The sequence below is a fragment of the Neltuma alba genome, unplaced genomic scaffold (genome assembly GCF_004799145.2).
Source record: "Neltuma alba isolate B1F8T4 unplaced genomic scaffold, ASM479914v2 tig00006019_pilon, whole genome shotgun sequence".
Taxonomy (NCBI): domain Eukaryota; kingdom Viridiplantae; phylum Streptophyta; class Magnoliopsida; order Fabales; family Fabaceae; genus Neltuma; species Neltuma alba.
In genome coordinates this window covers 180,771-194,754 of record NW_021634320.1, presented here as the reverse complement: position 1 = coordinate 194,754, position 13,984 = coordinate 180,771, and the positions used below count along the sequence as shown (strand labels likewise).

Sequence of the window (13,984 nt, the reverse complement as noted above, 5' to 3'; positions counted from 1 at the left end):
ATAATATCTTGACTAAAATTGTCGTGTTTAACCAAAATAAAAAAATTTCAAGTGCCAGGCCTTCCCTACTCTGGGCTTCACTTTCTTTAATCAACGTTGGTACCATGGGAAAGACGAGCACGGGATCAGTTGGCGGCGCCGAAGGCTTTCTGGGGCCCCATAGTTTTGGGCTTAGTTGTCCAAAAACAAGAGGGCCTGTCTAGCCCACAAAGAACGTATCATGATATTCTTCAAGGTTAAGTTGCATCCAACACTCTGAAATATTTTCTCCAGTGCATTCAACACTCTAAAATATTTTGTGATTCATCTAATATTCTAAAATATTTTTTTAGATGTATCCATCACCTTGTATTATTTTTTTGATGCGTCCAGTACCTCAGTATTTTTTTATATTTTTTAATGTATCTAACACCAAAACAAAAAAAACTCAGAGTACTGGAAGCACCTAAAAAATATTTAAGAGTGCTGGATACATCATAAACTAATTCTGATTACTGGATGCACCCTAACCCTATTATTAATATTATGAGTGATTTCACTCATAATTTCTATGTAAAAAAATTAATTATAACTCCTCCAATTTTACTTAATATTAGTAAGTTCCAAAAATTTAATATTTATAAATTAAGTAGTAAATATTGAAATCCAAGTTAAAAATATTAAATTTATTAGGATATATTCCTATTAAAATAAAATTTAGGAAATACCATTCAGTCTTTAATATAAAAACTAGATTACTAATTTAAATAAATTTAAAAATTAGTTAAATTAGTTAATTAAAATAAATATATATTATTTTTCTTAAAATACTATTGCTAATAATATGTATTAGTTATAATTATTATTTGATAAAATATTTAACATGTATAATTATTATAAAAATTATTTTAAATAAATAAATATAAGAAATAAAATAAATTAAGTTTTGTAGTTAAATTCACATTGAACGTGAAACTATGTTGTATCCTATAGGACGCGAACGCGATGTTTGTGTTTAATACTTCTATTATTATTGTTAATAATTTCTGCGCGGGCAGGGGTCCCGCTGCCCGCGTCCGATGTTAGGCGTATAAAAAGGAAAACTCAAGCGTAATGGCTGAAAAATATCACCACCACTACTGCGATTTTGCAGAGCAACTTCAACTATGCGACGTTGCTCTACTTTTTCGAGTGTCGTTTCTTAGGTTTAAGCGTAGATAGCGTGCTGGTATATTTGTGCGGCGACTTGCTACTACGATCCTTGGGGTCGCCACTATACTGTTATAATTTTTGTACGTGAGGATGGAGCCCAACGACTTGTTACAGGAACTTCTAAATGTAGAGGTTGAGATTCAAGATGTTGAAGGTGCTTCTTCCCACACATTTATCTTTCACAGCTAATATACATTTTTCAAACAAGTGATGTAAATTTAGTGTGTTCTCTGAGTCATTGAACATTAGTGAGTTGTGATGGTTTCGTAGCATAATGGGAGCGCGCTGTAATGTGCCATATGCGAACCCCTAAAGGGTGGTTGGAAGTGGCGTTAATTATGCACTATTTTTTTATTTATCGTTTCCTACTGGGTTGATCTTTGTGCAGATCAAATAAGGGCATTGATTGAAAGACAAGAGCAGTTGCATGAGAGAAAATCGGAGCTCAAGGCTATACTGGAAGCATGTGAGGAATCTGGGAACCAGGTCAGTGACGGTGCTCCAAGTGCCGCCGTGGAAAATTGGTCTGGGCCATTTGAATGGGATTCTGAAGCAGATGATGTCAGGCTGAATATTTTTGGCATTTCTACATATCGTGCAAATCAAAGAGAGGTAAACTATTTAACTCGAACAGGAAAAAAATGAGATAAATATTCTTTAGTGCAGCTCAGAAGTAAAAATATGGTACCATTCCACAAAAGCCGCTACTTATTTCTTTGTTCTGAAGTTCTCTTGAAATTCAGATATATAAATAAATATCCTATCCTTCTCCGTCTCCTTTAAGCGGAAGGCTTTGAATTTGATGGTGACTGTTCCCGGTTTCCTTCCCAGGGAAGTAGTGAAAGGAGGAATATATTGAAGAAGAACATGGCATTATTCTTCACAAATCGAACAGAACAAATAAAAGAATGAAGAAAGACACATGAACACATTAAATCCCTTCAGGATGATAAGGAGATTCATTGAAAATAATCGAGAGTTGGATGCCAGACTGAAGCTACAAAAAAGATCCCGTTCATTCCAATGCAGGCATATACTTCTCTTTAAGTGTAGAGATTATGCGCCAAATAGCTGCAAATAGAACACCGCTTCACAAGTCCTTTCTTTCCTTATGCCTCCAAACTATCCATTAGAACTTGCTTCCTGGTCCTTGGGGAATCCATGTTCACCAAAACTCTAATTACTTCACACTAAAAATCTGGAAGAAAGAAGTCGGCACAATATTGAAGCATGGAAACTTAAAATACAAAACCATGTTTATGTCCAGTGGGTTGTATTAGACTCAACCGAACAATACACGACAACTTAAATCCAGGAGGACACTTGTCAGATCTATATGTCTGTACCAGTATCCATGCTTCTTAGGCAACTGAAAGAGAATAATGTTTTGTTTGATCTGAAACAATGTGATAAATTATTTATTAATATCATGTGCGAGCCCTTTGGTGCGTGTTTACACTGTACTCCTTTAAGTTAACATGTGAAAATTATGTAAAAAGCTTTCTCTTACCTTGTATTATCATGGCAAGTGGTTTAATGTCTACTCTTAATCATTTTTAGCTTCTGAAGTTTGCATTCAAATTCTGGGTTGTTATCTCTGTTTTCTGATACTTCTAAGAAGCTATTGATGCGTGTAGACTATGGACATAATTTGAGGATTTAAGTTGGTGTACTTTAGTTTTCTTCTTTTTGATGATTTTCTTGTGCATATAGCTTATCAATAAGTAGCATGTTGATGATGATAGATAATTAATGCCATCATGAGTGGAAGGGATGTTCTGGTGATTATGGCTGCAGGTGGTGGCAAGAGTCTCTGCTACCAGCTTCCCGCTGTTCTCCGTGATGGAATTGCTCTTGTTGTCAGTCCTTTGCTTTCTTTAATTCAGGATCAGGTTTGCAGTGCTTAGTTACATCAAAATCTTATTCCAATTTTTCTTTATGACCTTTCCTTGAGTTACTGCTTTCCTATTATCCTTCTTTTTAATTGTGTTTTTCCTTTTTTTTTCTTTTAATCTTGGGTGGGGGGAATGGGGGTTGTTGACCGCTTTAGGTTATGGGTTTGACTGCTCTAGGGATCCCAGCATACATGTTGACCTCAACAACAAGTAAGGAAGATGAGAAGTTCATATACAAGGCTCTGGATAAGGGTGAGGGAGATCTTAAAGTATTGTACGTCACACCAGAAAAGATATCAAAGAGCAAGAGATTTATGTCGAAACTAGAAAAGTGTCATCACATGGGTCGTCTCTCTCTAATTTCAGTAGATGTGAGTGCATAGTAACATTTTTCTTACACTTGCTCTGCAATTTACTTGTTAATATCCTTGCTTTCAATAACAAAAAGGAAAAAAAAAAAAAAGCAAAAGATTGTCAGTACTTTTTGATTCTAAGGCTGCATGCAGATGTGTTCCATGGACACACATTCTTCCTTGCTTGATTTTCTGTTTTACTTAATGCCCTGCTTCAACTAAATGCAATAACATATTTATCCATAAGGTTGTGAATATGTGACTTGGCTTCGGACCATCTCCCATGAGGAGGAAATGCTCTGATTCAGGCCGCTCTAGGACATTTCTGTTGTGTACTAGAAGAAGATGCTAATGAACTTTCTATGGACTGATATTATTGGTAGTACATGTTTTCATCATCGTACTGTAGGAAACTCTCTTTTCTATAAAGGTGATTATCTATCCCTATGCCATGCAGTCATATTAAGTTGAAAGTCATGCCCAGAGTCATGGCCCTTGCTCAAATCCAGGGACATTTTTGAGTTGCTTAACTTATTGCTTCTTCAAAGTGAAAAACTGTTGGGTGTTAATAGTCAGATGGTATATAATATAAGTGCCTGTTTTGTATGTTCCATGTTTGGAATCTAGCATATTTGTTTGTTTCAGCGTTTTCCAGTATTAGTATTTTGTTCATTTACTGAACCATTGGTGATTCATTGCTTGGTTATTCTACACGTCTCAACCCTCTGTTACGATGCTGTCTTGCACAGGACACAAATTTTCATGACAATTTTAATTATGTGTGTGACTAGTTGGGTTATGGTTTTTGGCTGCCTTGCAGGAGGCACATTGCTGTAGCCAATGGGGTCATGACTTTAGACCTGACTACAAGAACCTTGGTATTCTCAAGACTCAATTTCCTAATGTTCCATTAGTTGCTTTGACTGTGAGTCTTCTTCTTCCCCCTTCTTTTATTATCGGGAATAAAATTAATAAAATAGTTTTGATTTCTGCTATGTCATCTATTGGTCAGGCAACTGCTACTCATAGAGTCCAAAATGATCTGATGGAAATGTTGCACATTCCAAGATGTGTCAAATTCGTCAGCACAGTCAACAGACCAAACCTGTTTTATATGGTATGTTTATAAGAATAGTCTTTTTCATTGCATTCTTTGTGTTTTTTCTTTCATAAAAAGGAAAAGCAGACTAAGAAGATATAATTACAAACATTATTTCAATGTCCAAGTAAAATTACTTATATTACTTTTTGCTGAAGGTAAAGGAAAAGTCATCTGTTGGTAAGGCGGTTATTGATGAAATTGCTGGATTCATTCAAGAATCTTATCCAAATGAGGAATCTGGGATAGTTTATTGTTTCTCCAGGAAAGAATGTGAACAGGTATGTTTGATTGGGACATCTCTCTTACATTATGCATGCATATTTCACAAGTGGTAAAATTTTTCCCTCAAGACTGAGGGGAGGTCTTCCACATAGTACGTGAGATAAGAGGATTGTTTGTGGGAAACTTATGACTCCATGAAAATCTAATTGAAAACTGAGGAAACAATGACAAGCTTTGACTCTATGACAAGACCAAGTTAGAGTATGAATGGAAACTACACACTAACGATGAGGCAGCAGACTAACTCACCAAATTTTGGGTTTAATTCCTAACAAGGCCTTCGTGTTTGCTACTTAAGACCTAATGTGGACATACTTAACTCCAACGAGACTTGGAGTCTGACATCTATGGGCTGACTTGTTGCTTCGGGTCTCTTATGTTTATGTAGCTTCTTCTTCTCTAAACAATTCCAAAATTAAAACATATTTTTCTAATTTTCTTCGTGTGAAATCTTGGAATTCAGAAGTCAATTATTACTCATGTTATTTTGAAGTTGGAGCATTATCTAAAAGGGATAGCTGATCCAAGAAACAGCCAGCCAATCTCAAAAACTGAGGAGGAAAACAAGAAATAAATACATGATTAGCATGATGGATGAAAATAAAAAAAAAGGGAAAGGAAAGGAAAGGAAAGAAATAAGTTGACTGTGATTCTAAATTACCGTGTGATGGAGAGAAGGGACAATCGGAGAATGAATGAGCCCATAGTCATTACAAGATTCAACAAAATTTATGGCATTATGGTGTCTTTTTGTATTAGTATAACAAGGATAATGATTAGCTACGTTGAAGAGTATGCTTCTAATATTACTGTCATCATCTATATTTTGATTGCCTCATCAGGTTAATTGTAATTTATTATTTTAGATATGATTGTAGCATGCCTTGATGTAACTTTTGTTCTTATATCATCAATTTCATGGATTGCGAACTGTACCCTATAGTGCTGCATAAACAGAACTTAGTTTTTTATGGCCAAAACCAAGAAATTAATAAAAAATAAAAAGCAGAGCTTTCTTTTGCAAAGATTAATGTGAAAAAAATGCTAATGATAAGAAAAGAAGCTAAATGAGCCCTAAAATAGAGTCTGAAAAAAAATTCTCTCTTTCACTGTTTCATAGCCCATGTTAAGGTTGCAACTTTGGAAAGCACATCCGGCATGGACATGAATACTTATGTCCAATGTTCTGGCTATTTTGCTAATACGTGAATTGCCATCTTATAAAGTAGAATAAATACCTATTCTTTTATATTCAAATACTATAGGTTGCAACGGAATTAAGGGAGAGGGGAATTTCAGCAGACTATTACCATGCAGATATGGATGTACATGCTCGGGAAAAAGTACATATGCGGTAAAGTAGTGATCACAAAATCAGCTGTAGTTCGTTAAAAAATTGTGGATGTTTTGTATTGTTCTTGCTGGTGCTTTGGGAACTAAATAACTAAGTGGCTTGCTATTTTTAGCTCTGTTAGATGAGCCTTGCTGTTTGAATGCACTGTTACTTATAGAGCTTTAGTAGTGATTGTTTGTGAGCTTTATCTGACCCATTAAGCCCTCCTGAACTGTGTCTATTTCCCAGAAGATCTTTAGTGAACTTGGGTATGGATTCTGATCAACCAGTCTTGGGCCCAGTTTAAAGCAACGAGTGAAATCACATCTGGCTCTTATGTCTTAAACCTAGAGCCTCAAGTTTCTTGCAAAACGCCCCAGAACTTGCAAAATCAGAATTTTGGTCCCTCAACTTTCATGCTCGGGAAATACCACGTTTTGTCAGTTTTCCCTTCAAAAGCATTGACTCAATTGCCATATCATGCTTTCCCATAATTGACGTGGTGAGTGTCCTTTTGTCACAAAAGCCACCACTCATGCCATGTCACATCAATTATAGGGAAGTTATATGTGGCATTTGAATTACCATTGTTTAGGGGAATATTGACATAAGTATCTATCTCTGTTAGTGTAAAAGTTGAGGGATCTGTACTCAGTTTTAGAAATTTGGGCAGCTATTGGCAACTAACCCCGAAGTTCTCATGCACATGGAGGGCTGGTTGGGCATATAAAATTTTTCCCCTTGCAATATCTATTGCTACTTTTATATCATTATTTTCCTTTTTTTAATTTTTATGGTGGTAAAGAAGTATGCCTTTCAGTCACATAATTGCTATGTTATCTTATATGACCTTTAGTTAGACCTGGTTCACCCATTGACCAATGACCCAATTCCCTTCCAGTTCGCTATCCTGACAAGGATTTAAAAGATTACTTTATTGATTTTTGTGGTGTAACATCTTAGGACAGACTGAATTAATGGAGCCTATTATTTATGTTTGATTGCATAGGTGGAGCAATGGCAAGTTGCAGGTCATTGTTGGTACGGTATGTATCTCTGGAATTGAAATTGTTGTTTTGTTACATGTTTGATATCTGTTTTCTCTTCCTGTTTAGGTCAAACACATGTTCGATTTCTTTTGTTCCTGAATTCCCCCCCCCCAAGTCTTAGCCTGATATCTTTTAAATCTATTTGAATGTGCATTTCAGGTGGCATTTGGCATGGGAATCAACAAACCAGATGGTTAGTATTTCAAAATTGCCATCCTGCTCTTTTTGGTAATCTGGACAATGATTCTTATGTGCTTGCAAAAACCAATTTTCTCTTTTGCCCTTGAGGGGTGTTTGTTTGGTGTACAGTCATTAGTGATGTGACATTTTATGCATGTAAGAAAGGGGGTATGAATATCATATTTTTTACAAGTCAGCAACACTTTGGGAATAGGCTGAACATGCTTGTTGTTTTTGCTTTTTCATTCATATACGATGAGAATATTCAATGGGAGGTTTTTGCTTGTAGTCAGATTCGTCATCCATCACAGCTTGAGCAAATCAATGGAAACATACTACCAGGTTTGAGCCATCCCTGCTATAGTTTTTTCATGTCGCATTTTTCCCCTGTCATCAAACCCTTCCTACAGGAAAGTGGTCGAGCTGGCAGAGATGGACTCCCATCTGAATGTGTTCTCTACTTTAGACCTGGTGATGTGCCCCGACAGGTAAAGATTGGCAAATCCATTTTCTCAAATCTTTGTATGTATATCATTTTCCATGAGATCTGAAGCTTGCAGCCGATAGGACCCTTTTTTTTTTTTTTGCTGAACTCAAATATTAACCCATAGATTTTGGCCTATGATCTTCAGCTTCCCCTTTAGATGAGGAGCATGTGATTAACCTTCCAGAATTTTTTATTCTCAAGCCCAAGCACATTTTTACATGCTTGGGTGTTCGTTAATTTCTTCTGCATTTCTATTTGTGTGCCTGTGTTTGATTCATGGACTATATAATTATTATCATGATTTTCTGACAGAGTTCAATGGTTTTCTACGAAAACACAGGACTGCAGAATTTGTATGACATAGTACGATATTGTCAGGTACTTCCTATTTTTTTAAACATTTCGTTCCTTCCCCCCCCCCCCAACGGGGTGTTGAGATTACAGAAATGAGAATCAAAATTTTCTCATCTTTTGACAATTTTATGATCGTATCTGTTCACCCATTTTCATTTCACACACGTGCTGATGGAGATAATGTGCATCAGCCATTTGGAACTGATAGTTGCCAATATTCACTGATTGAACTTCTATCTCCTGATTAATGATTGTTACACATGACCATTTGAATTGTATACTTGGTTACCTGAACTTGAATTTTTAAGACTGTAATTCATTTTCATCCAGTCCAAAAGAAAATGTCGCCGCGGTGCCATTTTCCGGCACTTTGCTGAGCCACTGCAAGACTGCAATGGTACATTTTCATGGTTGTCTTTTGCTTTTAATTCCCTCCTCTTTGAGGTCATTTGGCATAAATTTGAATGATAAACTCATTTTTACAGGGATGTGTGACAATTGCGCATTCCCAAGTGAGGTGAAAGAAGTGGACGTCTCCAGTAAGTCATGTTGTTTTGTCATGTGTTCGATTAGATATTATTTTTTTAACCCATTTTAATAGCTATTGTGATTGTAAAAATTTATTTTTGTTTCTCCTCTTTGGTCTCTTTTCACCCTTTTTACGCAATGTTCGATCACTTCGACTAATTAACCTTGCTTTGTGTTTATAAGACGATACCCTTATCCCACTTAATAAGGTCAACTTAAAAAAAAAATTCACCTACCTATGGTGATCTACCAGTGGTTGCTTCCTAGAACAGGCAGGACCTATTGCACTGACTTTCCACTCTCTCCCCACTTGAAACAGAAAGCTTGCCTAAGTAATAATGCTGCATGCAGCCCTACAAAACGCATTTCCTACCCCTAACAGAAGTGTTTGTGACATTGGATCCTCTCCCTCTTGGTTCTGCTGTCACCCGGGGGGGGGCCGCGGCAAGCCTCACCTTGTCCCAGAGGTGAAATTCTCGGAATTGGATTGCCGAAAGTGTCATAATCCACCCAGCTCCCAAGCGCTGTCACAATTGGGAAAGTTTCTCCATTTTATCATGACCTGCTTGCTGCCATCAGTCATCTTCTAGCTGAACTTGCAATTCACACTCTTATAACAAGAAGCTAGGTAGGGTTAAGCCTCTGCAGATGGAACTAAGGACTTCTTAAGCTGAGACACATTGAAAACTGGGTGAATCCTTGGCTATTTTAGGCAATTCAGCTTGCAAGCAGCCTGTCCAATCATAGAATCTAGATGCTAGCTTTTCATTCTTCTTCCTGAATGATATCTTCAATTTACAAGGCTAAATGTACTAGTAAACCAGATCTCTGGCTGGAAATTCTGCCTCTCTTTGCATCCTGCCAGATTGTTCTTTTATCTTGCTTTGTGCTTGCTCAAGCAGATCCAATATCTCATTCCTCACCTCTAGTTGCTCATTTATCTTGGAATTATCATCTCTACCCTTGAACAAGGTAGGGGAATCCCTACCATAAATGGCCATGAAAGGGGTCATCCTCAAACGGCTGTAGGTGGTATTAAATCAATTCTAAATCCACAGAAGCATCTTTGCCCTACATTTTGGGTTTTCTCTGCCAAAGCACCTCAAATAGGTTTCCAAACTGCAGTTCACCACCTTTGTCAATTGGTTGGTTTTTGGGGGTGGTAGCCCGAACTATACTTTAGAGTAGTGCAGATTAAGCAAATATTATATATTTTAAGGTACTAATTATACTCATCACTGACTGTTATTAATTCATGTAATATGGATGAATTGCAGGCCATGCAAAGCTGATGGTTTCTTTGTTGCAAGATATGCAAGAAAATGATCAGCGATTAACAATGTTACAGTTGGTTGACAAAATGAAAATTAAGCAGAAGGAACTAGGTTGTGCTCTCTCTTTAATGCCTAAAGACCCCCCCCCCCAAAAAAACCCCCACAAAAGAAAAAGCTCTTTCCCATGGCCTTTTCTCGCATTCCCCTTTGTATGAATATAATTTCTCCTTTTGTCAGTCTAATCTTTTTCTAGGCGATGTACAGTAATATGTTGTATTAAATTTTGCTGCCAATCATTTATCCAGATTTTGAGTTGAAGAAAGAGGAAATGGAGCAGATCATCTTGCAGCTTTTGCTAGAGCGGGTTTTGGTGAGATAATTGAAAGCCAGAATTCCCTCAACTATAGTTGGACTTGCACACACGCCAAACCAGTTTTACAATTGTAAAGCCACGATTGTGCAAAGTATTAGCTGTTAAGATTTTTCCATGAGTCAGTTTCCGGAGAATTCAACGACATCCTAGATGATTATCTTATTTATCTGATATCAAGAACTGTTATATTGAAGCATTTTGTGGCCCACATATATTGAAGCTAGATCATTCTCTGGTTCACTATAATATAATTAAAACATCGTATACTATTTAGTTGAAGATATTGAGTGGCATAAAATGAGCCAGATTACAACATCATATACTATTTGAATCTGATGCTTGTAGAGATTGGGGAAGATGGATAGGCAGCAATTTTTTCTTTAGAATCAGATATTAAACATATTTTTAAGGCACAAGCGTTTTTTAGTTGATCCAATGGGCACATGTTATAAATGTAAATATATATATGTGTATTTTTTTTCACTGGGTGATTTGGAGACGATGTTTCTTGATGCAGAAAGAAGAATTTCAGCATACGGCATATTCAACAAATGCTTATGTTGCTGTGGGACCATTGGCCAAGCAAATATTGCTAGGTAGGCAATATTTTACGAGTTTTCCTTATTCTTGCAACCTAATCTATCGTGGCAACTAATAAGTAGTTGTTTTTTCTGAATTCTTCCAAATCGGGTTCAAGTAGTTTTCAGTTCCTGAGAAATTCTGGTTTTATGGCCAAACCTACCCTTATTCATCTAGTATTCGGTCTGTCTTCTATTTCTGCGCCCAAGATCTCGTAGAGGCACCCACTTGGTCACAATAACAAAAACTCAAGGACAGATGCTATTTCATCTTGTTTTGCTGTGATCTAAGATGTTCATCCATGGCATTTTCTTCTTCAAAAGACATATCTTTTCTGTCTGCTTCACCTCCAGATTGACATTTCGCTATTCTCAAGACTGTTGTTCTTACGTGCAGGAAAGAAGACAGTCAAGATTGAAATTCCTAATGATCAGAGAACTAAGGCTGGTGTCAGATCAGTTAAACGTAGCCCTGGTTCCTCTGGTCTGGAGGTAAAGCTTGATGAGTTGAGGAAAGAATTGTCTTCCATTCATGGAGGAATACTCCCACACTCTGTTTTATCCACTCAACAAATTAGCCTCATCAGTTCTCAAAGACCAAACTCACTAGAACAGGTAACTTATTTAAAGCACATAATCTCATTTTGCACTGGTTCTTGGAGCTATGGTCTTTTTCTCTTTTTGTTTAGATCTTTCATCTTAATTAACTGTTATCTTGCTGAAACACAACACAGAATAATACCGTACATTCCTCTATTATTCATTTCATACTGGTTTGACGAGTTTCGCATGCATCTTAGACAGAAAAGGAAGCGTCCTCGTTGCTTGTAGTTGGATGGTTGAGGACAAAAGGTACTATCTCCAGTCTTAGATATAAGATCTAGTTTGTGGTGCAAATTTACGCTACTAACTAGATCTTATATTTAAAACTAGAGCTAGTATCTTTACGAACATAGAAGAGCCGAAAAAGGCATCAAGAATGTCGAAATGGTTCAGAATTCACTAATTCAGTTAAAATATAGGATTTGTAGAAGAGATAATTGACCATTATATTTAAGCTGAAGTCTATCATAAAATACCCCAGCGAACTAAGAAAAGAAATATTTAATTTTCGAGAAACATGGGGCCCAGTGCAAAACTTTCAGCCTGCTGCTATTACTGCATTGCATTGCCGATTGAACATTGTAGCTGTAACTGGAGTTGTGACCGTGAGATTTGCATCTTTTTCCCACTCGCAGTTAGAGAAGATAATTGGAAAACTGAAGACAGAAAAGTATGGAGATAGAATCCTTGCTCAAATTGAAATGTATTCTGATTTTAAGCCTCCTGATGAGAAAAATGAACAAGGCTCCGAATTTAGAGCTGCAAAGAGGTCCAAGACCAAGAAACCTATTGTGCTTGTCGAGAGTAGTGAAGAAGATGAAGCATGATATCATAAGATGGATGGTCTTCTGTGTGTTTTCTACGAGGTTAATAGGGAAAGGAAGCTGAATGACCAAACATTGTGGGAAGCTTAGATTTCAGAAGATTTACGGATAAAGTGGGGTAAAAATATCGTAGTCCATGAAATTCAACTTTTGTTGGGGACAAATTATTAATTGTTTACATGCTATTTATTAAATTAAAAGGAGATTTAATACCATATTAAGATTTTTTGAAAATTTTCAGTAGTGAAATACAGGAAATGAATAATGAATTTGAGAACTTAAGTTGTTATGAGATCTTAATATGAGAACTTAACATTTTTATAAAGTCCTTAATTATCGCTTTTAAGTATATTTTTATTTGAAGGTTGGCGATTTTTTTTTTGTGTGTACAAGACCATGTATTATTTAAGATAGGTTCAGGATGCTGTAGTCCTTTCAAAACAAAAGCTGAGATTTTCTTTAAAATATGTTGCATTTTTTCTTTCCGGATGAATTTAAAAGCCAAGGAGGGCTATAAATATAAATGAAGAACACGGGGAATCAATTCCTTCAACTGAGGTCAAAATTAGTTATGATTAATAATTTATTATTATTATTATTTGTCCATTAATATTGCAATATAATTATTCTTTTTAATTATGTAATCAATTAATTTTAAAAATGTAGTTGAATCCCCTCACCAAACCGAGGGCGGTGCCGCGCTGTCAAAAACAAAAAGCACATTAATGACAACATTCAAAACTGTGCAAAGTACATCTACAGCCTTTTGAAATTGAAATGATAGCCTTAACAGTGTGAGAAACAGACAGACCAGCCTTTTTGAGACCAAACGCCGGCTCTGTCGGTTGGTCCAACTCCACTATTCACTTGATTTCTATCTTATCAAAATTAAGTCTCTTTTTTTTGTTGGGGAAAATTAAGTCTCTAATCCTTATTAAAATAGTTTTTATATGGTTCATAAAATAATATCTTTTGTTTAAAATATTAATTTTTCCATCTAATGCTCCTAAGTAATTATAAAACTTCTTAACTAATCACTCTAATTTCTGTAACCGATGATTCCCATTGGAGATGACTCTGAGATTTTATATGAAATAAGAATTTTAACTATTTTTTTAGTTTCTGTGAAATAATTAATTAGAGTTTATAAAAGGGAGCAGAGGGAGAATCGAATTCGGAATCATACTCATGGCTCATAAAAATTGAAAATGGAGGCTTTTGCCACCTCACACTTGCTCAAATAACATGTGGACGGCAATAGGATAGGGATAGAGGTCAAAAAATACTTTATATGAATTTATTACTAAAATGATTGTATCGATATATAAACTTAAATTTATATTCTAATCATTTCCTTTTAGAATTAAAATCCTTTATTACAAGCATAGCCCACAATCTTACAACATAGTTGGGAGCTTGGGGTGGTGTTACTTTTGCGTTGAAAAATTGCCCCCAACATACATTTAATCAAAACCAGAAAGACTCACAAGTTCATTACTAATATAGTTGCCAGCTTGCCACTGGCCGTTTGGCCGAGTGGCGTGGGTGTGTGTTAGATGTATGTGTTGCGGGTTTGAT

The 13,984-nt window shown here is 36.1% G+C and overlaps 1 protein-coding gene across 2 annotated transcripts; it reads left to right on the top strand.

Annotated features, from left to right (window-relative positions):
• The first annotated feature begins 1,201 nt into the window (after window positions 1-1,201).
• On the top strand, window positions 1,202-12,640 carry LOC114749329 (mediator of RNA polymerase II transcription subunit 34). Of its 2 annotated transcripts, XM_028937824.1 has the most exons (20): window positions 1,202-1,345; window positions 1,580-1,803; window positions 2,937-3,083; window positions 3,242-3,457; window positions 4,260-4,364; window positions 4,452-4,556; window positions 4,697-4,819; window positions 6,089-6,177; window positions 7,166-7,202; window positions 7,365-7,398; window positions 7,675-7,727; window positions 7,796-7,873; window positions 8,185-8,250; window positions 8,557-8,623; window positions 8,712-8,765; window positions 10,032-10,139; window positions 10,334-10,398; window positions 10,919-10,997; window positions 11,377-11,594; window positions 12,218-12,640. In XM_028937824.1, exons 1-20 carry the CDS (start codon window positions 1,282-1,284, stop codon window positions 12,407-12,409), a joined length of 2,124 nt encoding a protein of 707 aa, XP_028793657.1. In that variant the 5' UTR covers window positions 1,202-1,281; the 3' UTR covers window positions 12,410-12,640. The 2 variants fall into 2 exon arrangements, with proteins under 2 accessions (XP_028793657.1, XP_028793658.1); XM_028937825.1 differs by lacking the exons at window positions 10,334-10,398; window positions 12,218-12,640 and having other exon boundaries at window positions 11,377-11,398.
• The last annotated feature ends 1,344 nt before the right edge of the window (window positions 12,641-13,984 follow it).